Below are 24,472 nucleotides of genomic sequence, written 5' to 3' on the forward strand. Positions count from 1 at the left end.
GTGACTGGAGTGCAACACGGCACAATCGCTTTGGAAAGGCGGTGCCTGAGAACCTTAAATACATAGCTGCTCTGTGACCTGGCAGTTGCACTCAGGTATACCCCCAGGAGGCCTGAATGCCTCTGTCCACAGATAGAGACCTGCGCAGCCTACACACACGTTTACTGTAGCTTTCTTCTCGGCAGCCAGGAGGCCCACTGCTCAAACCTCCCTTCAAGCAAGGACCTCCCAGGAGTTGCCGCTGAGCTGACAGCCCTGTGGAGTACTGCTGGGATCTGCGCAGCACTTGGGCAGCCCGTGCTCTCCCTGGCCGGGGCCTAGGGTCTGGCCTTCACAACCCAACACAAGGCTAGAATGTCCCGCTGCGCTGGCCAATGCTCCCAGAGCTGCGTCGTCCTCACCTGTAGTTCTGGCAACCTTCCCTGCCCGGCCTCCTCACTCTCCTGGTTTCTTTCAAGGTCTTCTCTCTCATAAATCTCATACTTCTAACTCTCTCGGCATCTTACAAAAATAAATCTAAAGGGTCATCAACAGGTGAGTGGACACACTGTGGTACATTCACAGAATGGAATACTACCCAGCCAGAAACAGCAAAAACCACGAAACATGTAACCTGGGTGAATCTCAAAACATGAGTAAAAGACACCAGGCTTAAGGGAACACATACTGTGAGATTCTAGTTACATGACATTCTAAAACAAAATGCATCTATAGTGAAAGAAGGGATAACGGGTTGCCTCTGGTGGAAGGGAAATTAACCAGAAAGTGGCACTAAGGAACTTCCTGCAGTGCTGGGGCATTCTGCATCTTGGGGCATGTACGTAAGTGTACAGGTATATAACAATGGCCAGTACCCATCCAGTTGCACGTGCTACTTGGGTGTGCCATTACCAGCACACTGAAGTAAATTACACCTCAACAGTTAGTTTTAAAAACACAAGCAAAGCTCACATGCACAAACTGCCACAGGGCCACCCTTCCAACCTTGCCTGTTGTCCTGTTTCTCACAGTACTAATCTTTTCTTTTTTTTATTAGACAGTGTCTCACTCTGTTGCCCAGGCTGGCGTGCAGTGGTGCGATCTTGGCTCACTGCAACCTCTGCCTCCCAGGCTCAAGCAATCCTCCTGCCTCAGCCCCCCAAGTAGCTGGGACCACAGGCATATGCCACCACACTGGCTAAATGTTTTTTTGTAGAGATGGGGTTTTACCATGTTGCCCATGTTGGTCTCGAACTCCTGAGCTCAAGAGATCCACCCGCTTCAGCCTCCCAAAGTACTGGGATTACAGGTGTGAGCCACTGCGCCACCAGGCCCACAGCACTAATCTTTTTTCTTTTTTTTTGAGACGGAGTCTTGCTCTGCCGCCCAGGCTGGAGTGCAGTGGCACGATCTCAGCTCACTGCAAGCTCCGCCTCCCGGGTTCACACCATTCTCCTGCCTCAGCCTCCCGAGTAGCTGGGACTACAGGCGCCCACCACCACGCCCGGCTAATTTTTTATATTTTTAGTAGAGACAGGGTTTCACCATGTTAGCCAGGATGGTCTCGATCTCCTGACCTTGTGATCCACCCTCCTCGGCCTCCCAAAGTTCTGGGGTTACAGGCGCAAGCCACTGTGCTTGGCCCTAATCTTTTGTTAAAATTTCTTGTTCATTCTGTCTCCCTCTGCTGGATATAATCTCCACGAGGGCAGCAGAAATCTTTGTGTGGCTTCCTGACATCCCAGCCTCCGGACCAGCACCTGGTCCTAGGGAACATGTGTTATATATTGGTGGAATGAATGAAAAACCATGGTCATTTTGTTTCCTGAAGCATTTCCCAACCTACACTTCATTTGATTCTCATAGCCATGTAAGGCAGACATTTTGCCTTCAGGTGACAAATTTTAAAATGGGTCTGTTACTTGCTCAGGATCAAAGTGTCTGAGAGCTGGGCCAGAACAGCTGCCCTCCTCGTTTTCCAGCGTGGAGCCAAACTTAATGGAATAAACATCACTTAGCGCCTGGTCCAAACATGAACAGCATCGTGTAAGTGCACGCAGTCCTCAGAGGACACACACAGCACTGAGACAGAGGGGTTCTGGGGGCATGTGGGAGGTCACTCTAGGATGCAGGGAAGGCTTCCTAGAAGTGGTGCCCATACTAAGCCCTGAAGATTTTTTTTTTTTTTTTTTTTCAGTTAAATAAGCAAACGCAGGTAGAAATGGGATTCCAGGCCAGGAACAATCTTGAGCAAAGGCATCACAGCCTGGTGTGACAAGGGACTTTGGAAAAATTACCCCCATGGTGTGAGGCAAAAGGTAAGAAGAGGTGAGGCTGGAGAGGGAAAGAGTCCAGACCTCAGTGGCTGCTGAGTGCCTCGGTATGGGGAAGCCAAAGGTGCCAGGAGTCACAGACACACCATGACAGCGCACACTGCAGCTCATCCTGACGCTCCCATAGGAAGGACGCAGTCTCTCCAGACATGTCTGGGACAGCCCCTGGACCATGGCGAGGGCCCCACTCACCTAAGTAGAATCGCAGGAAGGGTGACGGCGTCATGTTCTTAAACATCATGATCTGCACCCAAGGGTTTTTGTATTGAATCTGAGGTATGTTGAAAAATACAAATTTCCTGCAAAAGGGAAGAAATGAAGCCTATGAAACAGAGTTTTTAGCCTAAAATTTTATGCATGGGTATTTTTCTAGGGAGAAAGTCCAGCATTTTCATCAGATTCTCAGAGGACCCAAAAAGGCTGAGAAAAAACTCGCAGGGATCCTCTTAGAAGATTCCCTGAATGGCGTGGGGACCCCTGGGCAGGCATTTGAGGGGAAAGAAATCTGTATCCCAACCTGTACTGCAAGCTAACCTAACACCAATGCCAAAGCACCACTGAAAATGAAACCATGAAAGGTACTACGTCGTGATTTGTGTCGTGAAGACAAGGTGTAAACATGAGTGGCAGTTCATGGAGCTGTATACTTACAGGTGTGCACCGTATCTAGGTTATACCACAATTTTAAAATAATGAGACCAATGTATTTACACATGGGGGAAGAGTTTTACGATTTAGGAGTGGAGGAACACCTTTAAACTTAGAAGATTTAAACAGATTTATACTCCAGAGGAAAAAAAAAAAGGCCTTGCAAAAAAAAAAAAAATGCATAATCATAGTATTCTATTTGGCTCAATTGTGTACAGCATTTACAAAGTAATATTAATCTGAACGCTGAATATCGTCCTGTACAAAATTTGGAATAATGATACTGGGAGGAGTGGGTGGAAGAGTATGGAGGTTTTGGGGGTGAGAAGTAGCAATGGTGGTGAGAGACATTCCATAGTGACAAGTCCACAGATAACACCTAAAGCTAAAAATCAACAAGTAGCTCTCAGCTGGGTGCGGTGGCTCACACCTGTAATCCCAGCACTTTGGGAAGCCCAGGCAGGAAGACTGCTTGAGCTCAGGAGTTTGAGACCAGCCTGGGCAATATAGGGAGACCCTGTCTCTATAAAAAAATTAAAAATTAGCTGGGCATAGTGGTACATGCTGGTGGTCCCAGCTACTTGGGAGGCTGAGGCAAGAGGATCGCTTAAGCCCGGGAGTTTGAGGTTGCAGTGAGCCAGAGCTGTGATTGCACCACATTCCAGTCTAGGTGACAGAGCAAGGTCTTCTCTCAAAAAAAAAAAAAAAAAAAAAAAGAAGTGGCTCTCTGAGGATGTTGTTTAACTATATGGGTATAAGACTCAAATAGTTAAGCCGCCGGGCGCGGTGGCTCATGCCTGTAATCCCAGCACTTTGGGAGGCCGAGGCGGGTGGATCACGACGTCAGGAGATCGAGACCATCCTGGCTAACACGGTGAAATGCCGTCTCTACTAAAAATACAAAAAATTAGCTGGCGTGGTGGCGGGCACTTGTAGTCCCAGCTACTCAGGAGGCTGAGGCAGGAGAAAGGTGTGAATCCAGGAGGCGGAGCTTGCAGTGAGCCGAGATCGCGCCACTGCACTCTAGCCTGGGTGACAGAGCAAGACTCCATCTCAAAAAATAAAAAAATAAATAGTTAAGCCTTGAAAACTGCTGCCTCTAGGGGAGGAATAGAGGCCTTGGAGACCCTCACAGCACACAGACCTGGGAGCTCAAAGGCTGAATTTACCTTCCAGGGCATAGGAGGCCTCTGATCAGTTCCCACCCCACTGCAGAGTATCCCAGTGTCACAGAACTTTTTACAAATAAACTAGGACATAGCCAGGTGAGACGTTCCCATACTTTAAACTACTAGGACAGAAATGCAACAGAGATCTTAAAATGGTTCTTGCTGAAACACAAGATGAAAGTTAAGTCCGTCTCCCTCTCCCTCTTTCCCACTCCCTCTCCCTCTCTCCCTCTGCCTCTCCGTCTCCCTCTCCCCACCGTCTCCCTCTCCCTCTCTTTCCACGGTCTCCCTCTGATGCCGAGCCGAAGCTGGACTGTACTGCTGCCATCTCGGCTCACTGCAACCTCCCTGCCTGATTCTCCTGCCTCAGCCTGCCGAGTGCCTGCGATTGCAGGCGCGCGCCGCCACGCCTGACTGGTTTTCGTATTTTTTTGGTGGAGACGGGGTTTCGCTGTGTTGGCCGGGCTGGTCTCCAGCTCCTAACCACGAGTGATCCGCCAGCCTCAGCCTCCGGAGGTGCCGGGATTGCAGACGGTGTCTGGTTCACTCAGTGCTCAATGGTGCCCAGGCTGGAGTGCAGTGGCGTGATCTCGGCTCGCTACAGCCTCCACCTCCCAGCCGCCTGCCTTGGCCTCCCAAAGTGTTCCAGAGTGCAGCCTCTGCCTGGCCGCCACCCCATCTGGGAAGTGAGGATCGTCTCTGCCTGGCCGCCCATCGTCTGGGATGTGAGGAGCCCCTCTGCCTGGCTGCCTAGTCTGGAAAGTGAGGACCGTCTCTGCGCGGCCGCCATCCCATCTAGGAAGTGAGGAGCGCCTCTTCCTGGCCGCCATCCCATCTAGGAAGTGAGGAGCGTCTCTGCCCGGCCGCCCATCGTCTGAGATATGGGGAGCGCCTCTGCCCCGCCGCCCCGTCTGGAATGTGAGGAGCGCCTCTGCCCGGCCGCCCCGTCTGAGAAGTGAGGAGCCCCTCCGCCCGGCAGCCACCCCGTCTGGGAAGTGAGGAGCGTCTCCGCCCGGCAGCCGCCCCGTCCGGGAGGGAGGTGGGGTCAGCCCCCGCCAGGCCAGCCGCCCCGTCCGGGAGGGAGGTGGGGGGGTCAGCCCCCCGCCCGGCCAGCCGCCTCGTCCGGGAGGTGAGGGGCGCCTCTGCCCGGCCGCCCCTACTGGGAAGTGAGGAGCCCCTCTGCCCGGCCAGCCGCCCCGTCCGGGAGGGAGGTGGGGGGGTCAGCCCCCTGCCCGGCCAGCCGCCCCGTCCGGGAGGTGAGGGGCGCCTCTGCCCGGCCGCCCCGTCCGGGAGGTGAGGGGCGCCTCTGCCCGGCCGCCCCTACTGGGAAGTGAGGAGCCCCTCTGCCCGGCCACCACCCCGTCTGGGAGGTGTGCCCAACAGCTCATTGAGAACGGGCCATGATGACAATGGTGGTTTTGTGGAATAGAAAGCGGGGAAAGGTGGGGAAAAGATTGAGAAATCGGATGGTTGCCATGACTGTGTGGAAAGAAGTAGACATGGGAGACTTTTCATTTTGTTCTGTACTAAGAAAAATTCTTCTGCCTTGGGATCCTGTTGATCTGTGACCTTACCCCCAACCCTGTGCTCTCTGAAACATGTGCTGTGTCCACTCAGGGTTAAATGGATTAAGGGCGGTGCAAGATGTGCTTTGTTAAGCAGATGCTTGAAGGCAGCATGCTCGTTAAGAGTCATCACCACTCCCTAATCTCAAGTACCCAGGGACACAAACACTGGGGAAGGCCGCAGGGTCCTCTGCCTAGGAAAACCAGAGACCTTTGTTCACTTGTTTATCTGCTGACCTTCCCTCCACTATTGTCCTATGACCCTGCCAAATCCCCCTCGGTGAGAAACACCCAAGAATGATCAATTTAAAAAAAAAAAAAAAAGGAAAGTTAATAATGGCAGGAACCTTGAGTTGAGCACCTGCTGTATATGCCAGACACTTTGCTAGGCACCTGACTCTCCAACCCCAGAAGGTGGGGTTTTACAATTTAAGGAAACTAAGGTCAGAAGTTAAGTAAACTGCCCCAGGTCTAACTGGGCTGATTAGTCTGGCCTTCGATCACACTGTTCTGTCACCATCAAATTCACCCTGAGGCTTGGGGGCCACTTGTTAAGGGTAGAACACCTGGCAGAGGTGAGTAAGGACTTGGCCCTCAAATACTAAATAAGGCACCTTCCCATTGCCCCCAGCAGGTACCCAAAGACTGGCTGGACCGGTCGCAGGCACTTGGGATGGAGGTAGGTCCCAGTGGGGCAGCTGAAGGGCTGAGGGCACATGAACAAACAAGGGCTGGGGATTGGGGGAGGAGTGCGGCTAGCCAGAGCAAGGCAGACAGACTCCAACCCACGGGTACAAGATCACAGAGGGCACAGGTGGCACAGGCCAGCCCCTACCACCAGGAACAAAGAAACAGTGAATGGCTGTTTGTATCCCATTTACCTAGAGGACATTAAAATATCTGAGAATGTGAGTAAGAGGCTCACAGACTTATTTTGATTGGCTGGCCATTTAAAAGCCAGAGATTTACATAAAAACCTAGATTTCAGCTTCTTGACAAATCAGAAATTCTCCACGGAGCCCACAATGCCAAACAGTGAAGGGCCCTCTGGATAGGGCATGTGCTCTCCAGCTCGCTGCGGGCCGCACCGAGACCCCCACCCCTTCCCACTATCTGCCTGGCAGTTGCCCGGGGACAAAGGTGTGCACAGTTGTGCAGTAGGTTATGAAGGAGTATCTGGGTGCCCATACACCCTAAGACCAAGACCAAGTCTTCCAGGAAGCCATCAAGCCAGCTGATTCCAGGCAAGCAGGTCCGAGTTATCAGATTCACCTGCGCAGAGCAAATGGCTAGGAAATGGCTTCCGGATCTCTTGAAGGGCCATGCAGTGAAGGTCCGTCACCAAGGGGACCATGCCCCACAAGAAGTTGCTCCCCGCCCCCACGCCTCATTTTGATCCAACATACACCCAAGTCCCAAAGTTTCTGCGGGCTAAGGCTGCCTCCTCCATTACTGCTGAACTCCCAGCACACAGCACACAGCCTAGCACTCAGAGTGTACTCAATAAATGTAGACTTCATACCTGCAGAGCCTAAGGCACTGCTTAGGGCTGCCTCAGGGTCAATCCAAACCTTTCACTTGCCAACTGCCATTCAATGAGTCCCTACTCTGCTCCAAGCTGAAAGAATTCCTAGGCGTTCCCTACAGTTCCTTCTAGTCGGGGTAGGGTCTGCCGCTGCACAGCTGACATAATTAATCACTTCCTTCCAAACCTTGAGTCCTGAAGGAAGCGTTTTCACTTACTCCCGGCCACACTGTACCGGCTCACCGCTCACTGGCTGGCATGCTGTCTCGTGGAGCCGCAAGTTACTTAACCTCTCTGTGCGCTTCCCCAGCCTTAGAGTGGGGATAAGCTGGGGTTTCTCTAGGCATCAGAAGAGAGAAAGCCCGAGAAGCATTCAGAACTGTGCGAGACATGATCAGTGTTCGCCGCTGTTATTTCTCTCATTTTATCCTCAGATTCGTCCTGGGGTGTCACCCCCGTCACCCCGAAAGGATCTGCGGCTGCCCCTCCCCAGCGCTTGCCTTGCTGGCCAGAGGGGCAAAGGGAACTGGTGGCCTCCCTCGGGTCAGCCTCACCCACCGCGCCGGAGGAAGGAGATCCAGGAGTGGGGTTCTTGTCCTCCGCCCCCCAAACCTCGTCACGACTGCAGCCGGCCCGGCGGGGGCCCCGCCGTCCGCCTCAGTCTGGACCTCTGTAAAATGGGGGTAACAGCGCCGACCTGGGGCGCCCGCCCCGGGGCTGAACGGCCGCCCAGAGCGACTCGGGACCTCACGTTACCAGCAGGCTGGCACGACTAGCAGGTTACGGCTCGCCAGGCCGCCGGGGCTGCGACTGACCTGGCGCCCTCGCCCAGCTCCCCGTGCGTGTTGTAATTCACTGTCATGACCTTCACGGAGTCCTTGAACACCACGTTCCCCTGGCTCAGATATTGCAGGGTGCGGCGGATGGGGAAGCGGCCCTTCATGGGCATGGCGGCAACGGTGGCGGGGCCGACCCCACGGGCCGCGAGCCGAGCAGCGACGAGAAAGGACTAGCTAGCACCCGCGCGGATCTCACGCGGCTTCTCCCCAGAGCCAGGTTCCACTTCCCGCGCAGACGCACAGGAGACGCTTCCCGGCGGGCAGCGCACGCCGCGGAGCACTCTGGGACTTGTAGGCGGCCTTCGACCCGGCGCGGCGAGAACCGGTGTGTGCATCTTCGCTTTAGGACGCCTTCCCCTTGGAAGGTTTAGGTTGTCGCGTCCTGTAAATTAGTCATTTCCCCATCCACCCATGGGAAAATATTTTTACATAGGCTAAAAGTCAGACATTGCAATAAGAAATAATCAGGAAAGCTCAGTTTGGATACCAAGTCAGCTGATAACGTCCTATTGAACCTATTGTCCATTTTTCTCCCCGAACATCTCCAGTTTTATCATGAAGAGTTCAAACTGCACTTTCTGACATTGACTTAAACTTCTTAGCAAAAGAAAAAAAGATGGTTTGGGATCAATTCCTTCCTAAATTCAGCCACTTAACTCAGGACCTCAATTTTTTCGTAAACAAACTATGGGTGAAATGTATTTCTAGGGCCAGGCGCGGTGGCTCCCGCCTGTAAACCCAGCCTTTGGGGAAGCCGAGGCGGAAGGATCGCTTGAGGTCAGGAATTCGAGACCAGCCTGCCCAACATGGCGAAACCCCGTCTCTACTGAAAATACAAAAATTAGCCTGGTGTGGTGGCAGCACCTGTGGTCCCAGCTGCTCAGAAGACTGAGGTGGGAGGATCGCTTGAACCCGGGAAGTTGCAGTGAGCCGAGATCGCGCCACTGCACTCCAGCCTGGGCGACAGAGCAAGACTCCGTCTCAAAAAAAAAAAAAAAAAAAAAAAGATACATTTCTGAAGTACTCTTGATCTGAAAGTTATTTCTGCTTCTCTTTTGAAGAGTGATTTTGCCAGATTTAGAATTCTAGGTTAGTGTTTTTCCTTTCCCTCCCTCCCTTCTGGAGTGCAATGGTGCTATCTTGGCTCACCGCAACCTCCGCCTCCCAGGTTCAAGTGATTCTCCTGCCTCAGCCTCCCGAGTAGCCGGACTTACAGGCATGCGCCACTACACCCAGCTAATTTTGTATTGTCAGTAGAGACGGGGAATTCTCCATGTTGGTCAGGCTGGTATCAAACTCCTGACCTCAGATGATCCGCCCGTCTCAGCTTCCCAAAGTGCTGGGATTACAGGCGTGAGCCACTGCGCCTGGCCCTGGTGTTTTTCTTTCAACAATTTAAATACTTCACTCCACTCTTTTTTTGCTTGCATGGTTTCTAACAAGTAATTAAATGCAATTACATTTATAGGTATGATGGCTTTTTCCTTTAGCTTCTTTCACAATTTTCTCTTGGTGTTTGGTTTACGGGGTTAGAATAAGGTAATGCAGATCTGTAGATGTTTTGTATTTGTCCTGCTTGGAGTTCTCTGAGCCTCCTGGATCTGTGATTTCATGTCTGTCATTAATTTTGTAAAGTTCTTAGCCATTTATTAGTTCAGGTATTTATTCTTCACTCTTTTCTCTTTCTAGTATTCAAGTTAAATGCATTTTATGTCTTCTGGAATTGCCTCATAGTTCTCGAATGTTCTGGCGGGGTGATGGAGGTTCTCTTTGCATTTTAGTGGGGAAGTTTCTGTTGACCTATCTTCAAATTCATTTAATCTTTGGTTGTGGACAGTCTACTGATAAGCCCATTAAGGCATTTTTCATTTAAGGTTTTAACTTCTAGCACTTCCTTTTGATTCTTAGGGTGTTTGTTTGTTTGTTTTGAGACAAAGTCTCTGTCGCCCAGCCTGGAGTGCACTGGTGCAATCTCTGCTCACTGCAACCTCTACCTCCTGGGCTCAAGCAATTCTCCCACCTCTGCCACTTAGCTGGGACTACAGGTGCACACCACTATGCCTGGCTAATTTTTTTTTTTTTTTTTTTTTTTTTTTGAGACGAAGTCTCGCTCTGTCACCCAGGCTGGAGTGCAATGGCACTGTCTTGGCTCACTGCAACCTCTGCCTCCCAGGTTCAAATGATTCTCCTGCCTCAGCCTCCCGAGTAGCTGAGATTACAGGTGCCCACCACCACACCCAGCTAGTTTTTGTGTTTTTAGTAGAGACAGGGTTTCACCATGTTGGCCAGGCTGGTCTTGAACTCCTGACCTCGTGATCCACCCGCATTGGCCTCCCAAAGTGCTGTGATTACAGTCATGAGCCACTGTGCCCAGTCTAATTTTTGTATTTTTAGTAGAGATGGGGTTTCACCTTGTTGGCCTGGCTGGTCTCAAACTCCTGACCTCAAGTGATCTGCCTGCCTCAGCCTCCCAAACTGCTGGGATTACAGGTGTGAACCACCACACCTCGCATGATTCTTAGTTTTCTTATGTCTGTTTACATTACCCATCTGTTCTTGTATGTTGTTTACTTTTACCATTAGACCCCTTAACAGACCACATTTTAAATTTCTTGTCTGATAATTCCAATATCTGAGTGTGATTCTGATGTTTGCTTTGTTTCATCTGATTGTTGGGTTTATTTTTTTCCTTGCCTTTTAGCATGCTTATAATTTTTTTGTTGAAGGTAGAATATCCACTCTATTGGGCCATAGGAACTGGGGTAAATAAGCCTCTAGAATGAGAACTTATGTTAATCTGGCTCAGAGTTGAGAGCTGTGTTTAATGTTTGCCATAGCTGTAGGTGTCAGAGGCTTCCAGTTCCTCTAGTGTCTTTGTGTTTATCTCCTCTTGCCTTTGGGCTTCCCTCGATATTCCTCCTGAGAGAGTCCTTGTCTTGCAGCTCTTCCAGCTATAATTCACTGTTACTATCCTGGAGTCCTGTTGATGTGGTGGAAAAACATGGGGGAGGTGAAGCATTCTATAATCTTACGATTAAATCTCAGCATTTTAGTGGGCTTGTGTCCTTAGGCTGTGACCTACACAAGTGTTCTTTCCTTTTTTTTCTTTTTCTTTTTTTTTTTTTTTTTGAAGCAGTGTCTTGCTCTATCACCCAGGCTAGAGCGCAGTACAGTGGCGCAATCACAGCTCACTGCAGCCTCTACTTCCCAGGCTCAAGCAATTCTCCCACCTCAGCCCCGAGTAGCTTGGACTATGGCATGTGCCACAATGCCTGGTTAATTTTTGTATTTTTTGTAAAGATGAGGTTTTGCTATATTGCCCAGACTGGTCTCGAACTCCCGGGCTCAAGCAATCTGCCCACCTTGGCCTCCCAAAGTGCTGGAATTACAGGCGTGAGCCACCGCACTGGCCCACAAGTGTTTCTTAATTCCCCTTTGTACCCCCTTACATGACCCAGCCCTTCTCCAGATGGGATAAGGCTCTGTGAAAAAGTGCTTTCCTCTGGGGAATAAGCTTTATTATGGAGAAGGCTCTGATTACAAAGATGATTCTCCCTTTCCCCTGCCAGAGTCACCAGAGGGTCTTTCTCAGCTCTTCACCAATAGAACCAAGTAGGGTAAAACCCAGGAAAGCGTTGGGGGTGAGGGGGAGTTGCTCCCTCCCATGCTAGTCCACACTCAACCTCCAGCAGTTCATCAAAATTACCATTTAAGTTTTCCTACTAGCTATGGCTCCCATGGCTTCTGCTCCAGGCAATTAGATCTTGCTCACTCTCTGGACTCACCTCTCTCCAGATTTTGGGATGGCAGTTTGACCTGCACACTCAGCTCTCTAATGGGACCAAGAAAGGCCAATGCTTTTGAGTTTGCCCAGCTTTTTCTTGTGGTAAGGATAGGATAACTTTCAAACTCTACGTGTCTGAGCTAAAACCAGAAGTGCTTTCTGAAGTATTTTTACAACTACGCTAGGCTTCCTGAAGAGTTAGGCAGAAGTTTTTCATCTTAAAAGTCCACAGGAGGCACTTGCTAGGGATGAAACACCCCATTCCACATTAGAAACATGGGTGTCCACATACAACACAATCTAGGGCAGCTTGGGTTTTGCAGTCAGACAGACCTAGGCTGGAAACCCAGCAGTGCAACCCTAAGCAAGCTTAACTTCACCACTCACTCATTTCTGCATGTGTAAATGGGTTGTTGGGAAGACTGAGGTAAGCCATGCATAATACTTAGCACTCAGTCTAGCCTACAGTGAGCACTAGATATTATAACTCTCCTGGTTTAAGAATCTATATATTCTTAAGGCCCTAAGGAGGTCTCAGTTTCACAGACTCAGGCAGTCACTATCAGAAACCAGCTCAGCAGCACCCAACCTCACTCCCCATTGCCCTTTTCTGCCCTCTTTGAGCTTGACACAATGGTTGAGCACCCACCACCACCACACCACTACCTGACCCAGCTACTTATTACTGAGGGCAAATTAAGTCAGGCAGATCTGGATTTAAACCCTCATTCCACCACTGACTGGCTGTGTGGCCTAAGCCAGGCTAATCTCTCTTAACTTTTCTACGTCTGGGGTCAGATGACCAGCTGAGAAACTACCTCACAGGCATGCTGGTAGTGCTAATGGAGGGAAATGTGGTCATGCAGAGGTGGTGACTGGCACAGATGGCAGTCACAAGGTTCCTCAATCTCTGAGCCTCAGTTTCTTCCAGTGTGAAACTGGGATGATAGGATCATTAAGGGATCTGCACTATACTTCTGTAAAACTGTTCATTTAACCAGCACTGCAGGAATAACTGGGAATAAGGGCAGAACTGGAACCCATATCTATCCCCTGTTCAGAACCCAGTGACCTTCATTTTTTCCAGAGGCCTTAACCAGACAAACAACACAGGTGCTGGAACTATTCTGATACTCAGATGGTTGTCATCAAGAAAGGAGAAGGGATGTCATCTGATGATTCTCACTTGTAACACATGTGCACACAGACACACACACCCCCAACCTCTATCTCAGATTTTATTTTTTTTAAAAAAGGCTCCAATACAAGGCCCCAGAGTAGTGCATGCAAATCAACGACCCTCAAAGTGACAGTCATTGTCAGATAACAAGCACAATCTGCTACAGTCTGTGACCTGGTAAAGAGACCACCTTTTCATTTTGAGTCCCATCACCAACTATGCCAATGTCCAACCTACCACACAGCTCACAATGACTCAGAGGTACATTTTAGTATCTGAACAGCAAAGACATATTGAGCTGCAAGTACAATGAGTAAGTATCCTTAGTGTATTAGACAGGGTAAATACAAACAAGGCATAAAAGGGAAAAGCCAACTTCATCTGATGCCTGAATCCCTAAGTCTCTTCCACCTTTTCTCATGATCTGTGTCTAGGGAGATCTGCTATGCCATATCAAGACCTTGCTCATCTGGTGATAAGACGGGGCTGTTTGCCTTGGAAGACTAAAGAAAGGGTGAATATTCACATGAGGTAAGAACTTGAAGTTGTGGTTATAATACATAGGCCAAGTTTGCCCTGCTGTCAACCCATCTCTGTAACTCCAACTTTGTGCCTGCATGAATTCTGCGACATGGTACAGCTGATGGGTAGAGAATTCTAACTCCTGTGATGTATTTACAGGAGAAGATAATCATGGAAGAATTAAATGGAAGAATTCATAGAAGAATACAGCCATGGATAAACTTAATCAAAAGAATATGATTTTAGTTTGGTTTAGTATATTCAGTCAGTCAGTTTTGTTTGTTTTTTGTGAGACGGAGTCTTGCTCTTGTCACCCAGGTTGGAGTGCAGTGGCGCAATCTTGGCTCACTGCAACCTCCGCCTCCCAGGTTCAAGCGATTCTCGTGCCTCAGCCTCCCTGAGTAGCTGGGATTACAGGCGTCTGCCACCACGCCCAGCTAATTTTTGTATTTTTAGTAGAGACGGGGTTTCACCATGTTGGCCATGCTAGTCTCAAATTCCTGACCTCAGGTGATCCACCCGTCTCGGCCTCCCAAAGTGCTGGGATTACAGGAGTGAGCCACTGCACCCGGCCGGGCCTTTAAAAATAGTTTTAAAAAATGTTTCTTGTGTGTTTTTCAATGCTTTTAGTTACTTACAGATTGCTACCTGAGGTGATTTGAGGGAAGGGTATGTTTAGTGAATTAGTCTTAATCAAAATCACTAGCTAATTAAAAGAGAAATGTTCTCACAAGAAAAATAATTATGATGGAAAGCAGCAATTAGCTTCTGGAACTACCTGCTTTTCAGTTCATCCTCTTTTCAGAGAAATGAGACCCTAAGCAGGGAGGAGCCTACTGGCCATCTGAGAAACCCTCTAGAGTAACAGAGAAATGTCATGGGCCTCAGGGAAGAAAAGAGGCCTGTACCAGGCAACATCTTAGATGCCTGGTTGCCAACTTCTCAAAACAACCCATAACAACCAGCAGGGTTGGTAACTGGCTGACATTCATTAACACACTCATATGGCTGTTTGTGAACAGATCCCAAATGCAAAGCGTCCTTCACACACTTCTACCCACTCCCCGTCTCCACACCCCTATACAAGATCTTTTCATTCAACCAAAAGGATAAGAAATGTGCTACAGAAATGTGAACATCAACACAAATACAGATTATTTTTTCATCAAGAGAGTTAAAACATTCCCATTACCAAGAGGGGTCTTCACCAGAATGTAACAAAATGAATTTCAGCTTTCACACCAGTAACCAGTGAAAGTATGGCCTAGAGCTAGTTACACAGCATAAAGTGACTAGTGGTCAGTTATTGTTCATTAGTTCAGATGAGTAACTGCAGAAACTCTACCCAGAGCTGAGCACATATGGCTATCATGATGTCAGATGTCAGTTAAGAGTTATGTTCCTGTAAACCAAAGCACCAGAGCTAAATTAACAATTTCCCTTTCTGGCCTTAATTGACCAATAGTTTAAGTACTGTGGTGCTACCAGCACGATCCTGGGTTGTGCTTCTTCAAACATTTCAGTTTCTTAATACTAACATTGGTAACAAAATATCTCATCAGGGCGGGCACAGTGGCTCACGCCTGTATTCCCAGCACTTTGGGAGGCCAAGGTGGCAGATCACTTGAGGCCAGGAGTTCGAAACCAGCCTGGCCAAAATGGTGAAACTCCACCTCTACTAAAAATACAGAGATTAACCAGGCGTGGTGGCCCACGCCTGTAATCCCAGCTATTCAGGGGGCTGAGGCACAAATATCACTTGAACCAGGGAGGTGGAGGTTGCAGTGAGCTGAGATCATGCCACTACACTCCAGCCTGGGCAACAAAGTGAAACTCTGTCTCAAAAAAAATAAAAAATCTCATCAGTGCCCCAAGTCAGGACACAATGAACCAAAAGGGAAGAAGGCTGATCAAATAGCCTTGGAAATTATTTTAATTTAGCTTCTGACTCTGGGAAGCTTCCCTTCTTCTGGTGATGTTCTGCAAAAGCTTCCAAATCACCGATTCCTAAATTAGAGACCCGGCCTTTTAAACAGACCCAGATCAGAGTAACTTTGCCAAAGCTCTGGAGGGAGATTTCTCCAGTGACAGACAATTGTTCTATCAGAAGAAGGGTGGGGAAACTCTTCTCACAAATAATATTAATATCAACCAAAAAGTTAACCACTCTTATTTTTTTTTGAGACGGAGTCTCACTCTCACTGCCCAGGCTGGAGTGCAGTGGTGCGATCTCGGCTCACTGCAAGCTCTGCCTCCCAGGTTCACAGCATTCTCCTGCCTCAGCCTCCAAAGTAGCTGGGACTACAGGCACCCACCACCACGCCTGGCTAATTTTTTGTATTTTTAGTAGAGACGGGATTTCACTGTGTTAGCCAGGGTGGTCTCGATCTCCTGACCTTGTGATCTGCCTGCCTCGGCCTCCCAAAGTGTTGGGATTACAGGCGTGAGCCAGCGCGCCCGGCCACCACTCTTATTTTCTAAAAAGCTCAGGACCAGATTCACATTGATACCCTGCACTGGGAGCTTAACTTCCTGAAAGAGACAAAAAAGAACTTAAACTGAGAAAATAGACCCTGGTGAAATATTCCCATCACCCCACCTTAAAAAGAGGTGCTGGGCTCTCCTGGGTCTAAACTCTCCCCTTCATAGCAGCACCTCCCCCTTCTATTGTACAGACAGGAAGTGCAGAGCAGGGGAGAGGCGGCCCCAGGTGAAATGGAACTCACAGCCTACTAGGGATGGACTTCTGTCAGAGCAGAATAGAGCTCAGTGGAATCTATCTTCTCTGTCTTGGCTAAAGGAAGGGCTCTAAAAAGGCTGCCCTATAATACTGCATAAGGAACCAAGACTAGGCAGTAGCAAACGGACCCAAGAGGTACACAGCAGCCATTTCTGCCCTGGGCCCAACAGAGCTGCATTTAGTTATATCTCGGTAGTAAAAATGTAAAGTCCCTTCAAAAGGGGTAAACCTCCGATTATAAAAGATAGTAACAATAAACAGGAAAAGCAGCAACTGAATGCTGATTCTCCCTGTTCTAGTTTCTATTTTATTATTCAACTGTAGTGGAAATACCTCAAAGTGCACAACACAAAACAGCAGATTCCTGCCCCTCACCTGTGTGCATCTGAGTTCTCACCCTGCCACCTTCCCCATCCATCCTGCCTGCCCTCTGTCCTGCTCCACTGGCTCCTGCCAGACCCCTGGGCCCAAAGGTGCCCTCTCCACTGCTGGTCAGTCAGTGCCCCCCTTCTGCTTGGCCAGGGTGTGCTTCAGCTCCCGCAGATTCTCTGTCAGCACCTCTACCTCATCCAGGCGGCCGCACTGCTTGGCATCAAAGATGTATGCCTTGATGTTATCGATCTGCTGCAGGAGGAGCTCTTCCTCTATGGGCTCCTCGGCCTCTGGCCCACTGTCACTGTCCATCTCAAAGGGGTTGGTACAGGTGGGTTCCTCAAAGGGGTTACCAGGAACCAGAGGGCTTGAGGGCCTCTGCTGGGGATGTTCGTCTTCCTCACTGAAGGGGTTAGGAGCTGGGCTGTCTGGCTGAATGAATGGATTCCCTGCCACTGCTTCCTCCTCCTCGTCCTCTTCCTCGAAAGGATTGTACTCTTTCAGGGTGCGGGCTGAGGGGTCTAAGGAAACCCCTGCAGCAGGAGGACCAGTAGTGGCCTCTTCCATGGGGCTGGAGAGGTCTTCCTCATCAAAGGGGTTTAAGGAGGGCCCCTCATGTTGCTGTGGCATGCTGCTCTGGGGTAAGCGCTCCTGGCCAACGGCTAGGGGCCCAGACCACACTCTGGTGGGTTGAGTTGAGCTAGGTGAAGGGGTCTTGGGAGCTGTGCTGCTTGGAACTGGGGAAGAGCCTAGATCCAAAGCATAAGCAAGGTGGGTGCGAGGCTCTCTGCTGGGCTCCAGCTGAAAAGGGCCGATTTCTCTGAAGTCCAGGGACCGAGTCCGTGTGTGCAGGGATGCCACCCGAAACTGCTCCCTTTCTCGTTCCAACTCCCGTTCACGCAACATCTGCAGCTGTTCCCGCTGCAGGTCCTCCTCCTCAGCCTGCCTCCGGGACAGCTCGATGGCCTTCTCTGTCTGCTGCTGGTCATACTCGTCCTGCAGCTGCCGCAGGTTCTCCTGCAGAGTGCGCACTTCATCCATGCGGCCCGCGGCCTTGGCCTGCCTGATGAATGATGTGATGTTGTGGATCTGCTGGAGGAGCGGGTCTGAGTCCTCACTCTGCCCCTGACCTCCTGACAGTGGGAGCCAGCCCTCAGCCTTTCTCAAGGGGGCAGGGACCCTGCGGAGAGATGCCACCTCCCCGTTGGCCGCTCGAGAAGCCAGGCCACTCTGCCTTTCCTCAAGCCTTCGCTGGGACTCCAGGGCAGCCTGGGGAGAGAGCAAAGCAGAGAGAAGAAACAGTCACCATGCTGGCAGCAGCCCACACTGTCACCCACCCTCTGTTGTCCCTCTATCCCTGTGCCAGTGACACTCCAATTTCTCACCTCAGGACAAAGATATCCAACTGCTAAAATCAAGTCATGTTTTTGTGTATATGTGGGCTGATGGGAGACCCTGATTTTCAAAAATAAAATATAATGAATAAGTTAGGGCATCAGATTTTCTCAATCTTAGATTCACAGGCCGTATACTTTTCTTAAACCTCTAAGGTCTGTTCCCCTCATCTACACTGGAATCTCACGCAGCGTTAAATACACATATAATTTTCTGTTTAATATTGCATATACCGATATGTTCTACAAGGAACTTCCTAATGTCTTGGTCCTCTGCAACTCCTGCCATAGGGAGAACTGTCAATCTCTGTGGTATTCTAGCCATGAGAGAATCAGCAGAAGCTCTGAAAGAAAAATAAGCCCTGGGGAGAAAAACAATTATTCTAGTTCCCATAGATGAAAGTGAGGCTGAAACACAACAGAAGAAATATGCACATTTGAGAGAGAGGTTCTGATTCACTACAACCCCACACAACCTGGGAGCCCATGGCAGCCTCTGTGCTTGAGAGCCACAGGAGGAAGCGGGCCCCATATCCCTGGCTTCACTCACTTGTCTCTCCACGGCCCTCTTCCTCTCCATTTCCTCCTTCCTTTTCTTTTTCAGTTCCTCAAACTGTTCTTTGGTTGGCAGTGACATCAAACCGAGCAACTTTTCCTGCAGGGAGTGACAGACAATTCTACACTTAAACCCTTTTAGAGAAAAAATGAACCTTAAGCCCCATGATGAGAGTCTGCTTAAGCTGAGCCACTCTGTTCTCAGAGAGTGACATCATTTGACAGCAGCTAGAAAGGAGAGAACTCATATTGGGTGAGACAGTCAACTCCAAATGGGCCTGCATTTTCCTTATGAAATGATCAACATCAGATATCCCAGTTATTCACCTGGCTCAGATGTTAGCTTCTCTATGAGGTCTTGTCCCTGCCCATCCTATTAACTTAGCAAACCTCAATCCCAGCCCTCTCTCCCACACTTCCCTGCTGTAAGTTTCTCCAGAGCACTTTTGCTATCTTACATACTAGATATTTTAGTTGTTTATGATCTCTCTCCTTCTCTAGAACATAAGCTTAACGAGAACAGGAACGTTGGTCTTTTTTGTTCACTATAGGACATCCAGCACCTAAAACACTACCTGGTACATAGGAGGCACTCAACAAATGATTGCTGAATAGAGTCACTAATCAAAGTGAGGAAGGGCCTACTTCTCTATACTACAGAGTTAGAAAACTAACCTGACAGGACTCTATCTATTAGATCTCTTTGTTGGCTGGGTGCAGTGGCTCACGCCTATAATCCCAGCACTTTGGGAGGCCAAGGTGGGCAGACTGCTTGAGCTCAAAAGTTTGAGACCAGCCTGCGCAACATGGTAAGACCCTGTCTCTATTTAATAAAAGAAAAAAACCAACACTTTGTTTTAATTTTAAAAAAAAGAAAAAAACAGATCTCTTTATCAGGGAGCCCCAAGAGTGGTTAACTGTGACTCTCTCAGAAGGGGCCTTCAGGGATAGAAAGACACAATTCAGATCTAACCACTTAGGTTAGTCTGCCCTTAATCGGCTGTTTCCTCCCAGCTGATGGCTCAAGAAGAGTCTCTTAGGAGATTATCCTAAGGAAGAAATACTAAGTACCATTATTACTATCATGGCAACACTTAACAGCAGCAAAAAATTAGTCTATCAAATGTCCAACTAAAGGAAAACGGTTAAAGAATGGCATATACAGTCAATATGCAGTATCGTAACTACTGTATATAAAAAATACAAATGGGAAAAAAGAAAACATACCAGAATAATGAGTGATTGTAATGGGGACATAGGATTAAAAGTAGTTTTAGTTTTCTCTGAAATCCAGATTTTTCTCTAAGTGTGGCATCATGCATTCATAATTTCAAAAAATAATAAATGTATAAATAGGAAGTAAACAAGTCATTGGCATGGATCTGCCTCCTGGGAAGCAAAAGAGCAGGACAGGCCAAGTGCAACATTTATGCCAACCCAGGATGGCTTTACCTGCACAAAAAGTGTAGCTGAGTATCTGATCATTCTCTGCAGCCGCAAATTGCTTGGATGTGGTGGAGGGTCCTGGTTCAAGCCCAAGGTTAAGATCTTCTTACTGAATTGGAACAAACACATGAATATAATGAGCACTGCCAGCTTCAGAAACAAGGGTGAAAAGTATAACATCTGGAGTTGCCAGGCTTTCATGCCAGGAAGGTGTGTAAAGATGGACAAGTGACTCCATCGAAGTCTCTTTGAAGGCAAAGCCCATTTCTTACCCTTTGGCTGTACACAGGCCTTAGCAAAGGGCGCACAACACTGTTACGGAGTGACTGACTACACATGCAGAGCCAGCTTCACAGGTGAGCAACCTATGCAATTGGAAAGGACTGGCACTTAAAAGAGCCCTGTGCTTGGTTTAATGCTCTGCTGTTAGTGTCTTTATTCTTAATAACTTTTGAACAGGGGACATGCATTTTCATTTTGTACCAGGCCCTGCAACTACGAACTCCTGCTGTATGTCTGGATGGACAAAGGCACCTCATCTTATTCTCCCTCTGAGTCACTGGCTAATTTAACCCCAACGGCCAGTCCACAGTTAAAAAGCAGCTGTGGACTTGAACACAGACACAAAGAAAGAACCTGAGTTTCTATCTTCACTCCACAATTTTTGCTATCTGTGACATGATTCCTCACCTTTGACACAGGATGTTAATCCCTACCTCACAGGGTAACTTCAGTAGAATAAATGAGCTATTCTAGAGAAAACAGCCAGTGACTGGCAGGTGATAGGTGTCAATAACCAGCTCCTCTTTCTTTAATAATAGCAAACAGTAGAAATCCTTAACGAAACAAAAGTCACTGAGATGCATTAAGTGCCAGAGCTGGCCCCTTCCTTGCCCTCCTCCTCACCCACTGCCCCATCACCAGAAGTCTGAGTGAGTGCAGGTCTGCTTTCGCCATTTCATTAGAACAGCATCTTCTCCATTCCACCAGCGGGCAGGATACCACTTAATGGACCTTACCTTAAAGCGTCTATCAGCTCATACACTTTCTGCACTTCCACTCGAAGGTCACTGGCATGTTCCAGACTGTAGGTTGTCTCCCCAGCACTAAGGAGAAACCAGAGACACGTGACCTAAGTTGCATGGTGCAGATTGGACAGCATAGTGTAGAAGGACGCTAAAGGTGTAAGGCCTCACAAAGGCAGTTAATTCTCTAAAGGTGGCATTTCAGACTTTCGGATATAATGCAGTGTCCATCTCTTGGAATGAATGAATCAAGTGGAAGTGATGTTTCGATTTGCAGACGCAACAGGGACAGATTCATGCCAAGGCCTCCAAGGACTAGCCCTTATGCTCATCACCAAAACAAATGCGGCTGAATTTACTCTGGCCTACTTTTCCTAAACAATTCCACTATATCTAACAAGATGTAAGAAGTGGTTACACTACATTAAGAGCAGAAAGCTACTTGGCTTTTCTCGCTCAAAAGTACCCAAGGAGGTTCGAGACCAGCCTGGCCAACATGATGAAACCCCATCTCTACTGAAAATACAAAAATTAGCCAGGCATCGTGGTGGGTGCCTGTAATCCCAGCTACTCAGGACGCTGAGGCAGAAGAATTGCTTGAACTGGGAGGCGGAGGTTGCAGTGGGCTGAGGTCGCACCACTGCATTCCAGCCTAGGCGACAGAGCAAAACTCGGTCTCAAAAAAAAAAAAAAAATATATATATATATATATATATACACACATGGTTTTGTTTTAAATATATATATACGCATGGTTTTGTTTTTAAAAAAGGCACATCTACTACTACATGCATCGCTTTAAATGTGGCAGATAGGCAACACAGGTTTAAGACAAAGACAGAAAACTCTGAAATTAATAACACTGGATACCATAATTAATTCTTTTCCTACAGGTTGGGAAAACACTGCTGGGATCTGACTCTAGTAGTTAGCACTTTAACTTCTAGGTTACAAACACTAAGCTTCAGAAAAAGCAACGATCTTAAGCAGGGATCAGCAAATTTTTTCCATAAGGAGCCGAATCATAAATGTTTTCAGCTTTGCAGGCCACACAGTCTCTGTTGCTGCTATTCAACTCTGTCATGGTGGTGCAAAAGCAGCCACAAACAGTAATCAAACATGGGCATGGCTGTGTTCCAATAAAACTTTATGCAAACAGGTGGCAATAACTAGTGTTGGTAAGGCTATAAAGAAAGTGAAACCCTCATACACTGCTGGTGGGAATGCAAAATAGTGCAGTCATTCCACAAAACGATTTAGCAATTCCTCTATGGAATGTTACTCTATGGTAATATATAGTTACCATAAAACCCAGCAATTCCACTCCTAGGTACCTACCCGAGAGAAATGAAAACATGTCTACACAAAAAACATAAAAACTTGTACTCAAATATTACAGAAGCATTATTTATAACAGCCAAAAGTGGAAAAAACCCAAATGTTCATCAACTGATGGATAAACAAAATGTGACAAGTATCCACGCAATGCATTCATACAGATGGAATGAAGTACTGGTACATGCAACAACATGGATGAATCTGAAAAACAGTACACTGTGTGAAAGAAGCCAGACAAGAGAGATTTTATATTTATGATTCTATTTATATGACATGTCAAAAGCAGACAAATCCATAGAGACAGGAAATAGATTAGTGGTGTCCAGGGAGATGGGGAAACGGCAGTGGCTGCTAATGGGTATGGGGTTTCCTATTGGGGTGATGAAAATGTTTACAATGAAGACAGTGGTAATGTTCGCTAATTTTGTGAATACGCTAAAAACCACCAAACTGTACACTTTAAAAGGGTAAAGGTTAGGGTGTGTGAACTACATCTCGATTTTAAAAAAGAAGCAGATGTTGGCCAGACACAGTGGCTCACGCCTGTAATCCCAGCACTTTGGGAAGCCAAGGCGGGTGGATCACGAGGTCAAGAGATCAAGACCATCCTGGCCAACATGGTGAAACCCTGTCTCTACTAAAAATATAAAAAAATTAGCTGAGCGTGGTGGTGCGTGCCTGTAGTCCCAGCTACTTGGGAGGCTGAGGCAGGAGAATTGCTTGAACCCGAGAAGTGGAGGTCACAGTGAGCCAAGATCATGCCACTGCACTCCAGCCTGGCAACAGAGTGAGACTCCGTCTCGGAAAAAAAAAAAAAAAAAGCAGATGTCAGGATACATTTGGCCCACGGGCTGCAGTCTGCCAGCCCCTGCTCTAATGGTCATGCCTGCTTTAAGCCCTGACACCTCAATGTGACACTCAAGTGGCATCTACCCAGACATGAGCATGAGACCCACTGCCCTTCCTCTGCTCTGTCCAGATGCTGCACTCAGCAGCAGTACCTATTGTCTGAGGCCCTTCCCAAACCTGCTCAGTCAGAATAGCCAAGGTCAACTGAATGTGGCTGTCTTTCTACAAGCTCATGTGATGGTAGCCTGTACCCCACTAAAAGACAGACATGAAGATGATTCTCTTCATAATAGCCAAAAGTGGAAAAAAACCAACTTCAGCTGGTCTCAGAAAAAAAGCACGGTTGAAGTTAAGATTTTCATTTTTGGCTACTGGAGAATTGACCTAAAATGCCAGAAAACAGTCACCACTGGATTAGAAAAACATAGATGAATAGCTTACTTTAATGATGCTGCCATCCTGATGTATTCTGGAGCTTTCTGGTCAACTTTCTCCATGCAAAGTCGTAATTTCTAAGAACAAAAACAAAGAGGTAAGTGGTATGCTCAAGATATAGAAACACCTACCTACCCAGAAGCTAGGCTCCATCAATGGAGCTATATTTAAAATGTTCACTTTTCTAACACATTAATTGTTGTTATCAATTTCCTGATTTATAGGCCTACTTTCCAAGCAGAAAATTTTGTAGGAAGGAAAGAAAGTGAGAATGGAGCTTCTGATCAGATGTTTCGTTTTGTTTTTTTTGAGAAGGAATTTTGTTCTGTCACCCAAGGTGGAGTACAATGGCGCAATCTCCACTCACTGCAATCTCTGCCTCCTGGGCTCAAGCGATTCTCATGCCTCGGCCTCCTGAGTAGCTGGAATTACAGGCGCGCTGCCACCACGCCCGGCTAATTTTTATATTTTTAGTAGAGACGAGGTTTTGCCATGTTGGCCAGGCTGGTCTCGAACTCCTGGCCTCAAATGATCTGCCTACCCCGGCCTCCCAAAGTGCCCGGCGAGATGTTTTTGAGAGGAGCAAGGCTTCCAGGGCACAAGCCAAGGTGTCTACCAAGACAAAAAGGAATTAGCTGCTACTTTCTTTCTCTGCCAAGTGATGCCAGGCAACAATGGGAAACCAGCACAAGGCATTGCCAGGGCTTACTTCAAAAGAGGAGGTGGCACAAGCACTGTGGGTATTCACGGAAATGAGATACCAGGTCATGAACT

At 48.1% G+C, this 24,472-nt stretch overlaps 2 protein-coding genes across 11 annotated transcripts in view; both read right to left on the bottom strand.

Moving 5' to 3' along the window:
* The window catches only part of MRPS25 (mitochondrial ribosomal protein S25), a 55,889-nt gene extending 47,569 nt beyond the window's left edge, over positions 1-8,320 (bottom strand). For 2 of the 4 annotated variants that reach the window (XM_034955890.3, XM_034955889.4), the window contains exons 1-2: positions 8,035-8,320; positions 2,505-2,611 (exon numbers count right to left, since the gene is read on the bottom strand). In XM_034955890.3, the coding sequence (XP_034811781.1) occupies positions 2,505-2,611; positions 8,035-8,168 (241 nt within the window). In that variant the 5' untranslated portion in view covers positions 8,169-8,320. The remainder of the gene's footprint in view (positions 1-2,504; positions 2,612-8,034) is intronic. The other 2 variants (XM_034955891.2, XM_003826221.7) reach the window with 2 other exon arrangements.
* Positions 8,321-13,063: 4,743 nt separating this feature from the next.
* RBSN (rabenosyn, RAB effector) overlaps positions 13,064-24,472 on the bottom strand; it is a 29,134-nt gene continuing 17,725 nt past the window's right edge. For all 7 annotated transcript variants that reach the window (XM_003826217.4, XM_055109524.1, XM_003826218.6 and 4 more), the window contains 5 exons: positions 23,705-23,775; positions 21,071-21,157; positions 20,058-20,160; positions 18,601-18,705; positions 13,064-17,925 (listed from right to left, as the gene is read on the bottom strand). In XM_003826217.4, coding sequence (XP_003826265.2) covers positions 16,777-17,925; positions 18,601-18,705; positions 20,058-20,160; positions 21,071-21,157; positions 23,705-23,775 — 1,515 coding nt within the window. In that variant the 3' untranslated portion in view covers positions 13,064-16,776. The remainder of the gene's footprint in view (positions 17,926-18,600; positions 18,706-20,057; positions 20,161-21,070; positions 21,158-23,704; positions 23,776-24,472) is intronic.

The sequence above is a fragment of the Pan paniscus genome, chromosome 2, assembly GCF_029289425.2.
Source record: "Pan paniscus chromosome 2, NHGRI_mPanPan1-v2.0_pri, whole genome shotgun sequence".
Classification (NCBI taxonomy): Eukaryota; Metazoa; Chordata; class Mammalia; order Primates; family Hominidae; genus Pan; species Pan paniscus.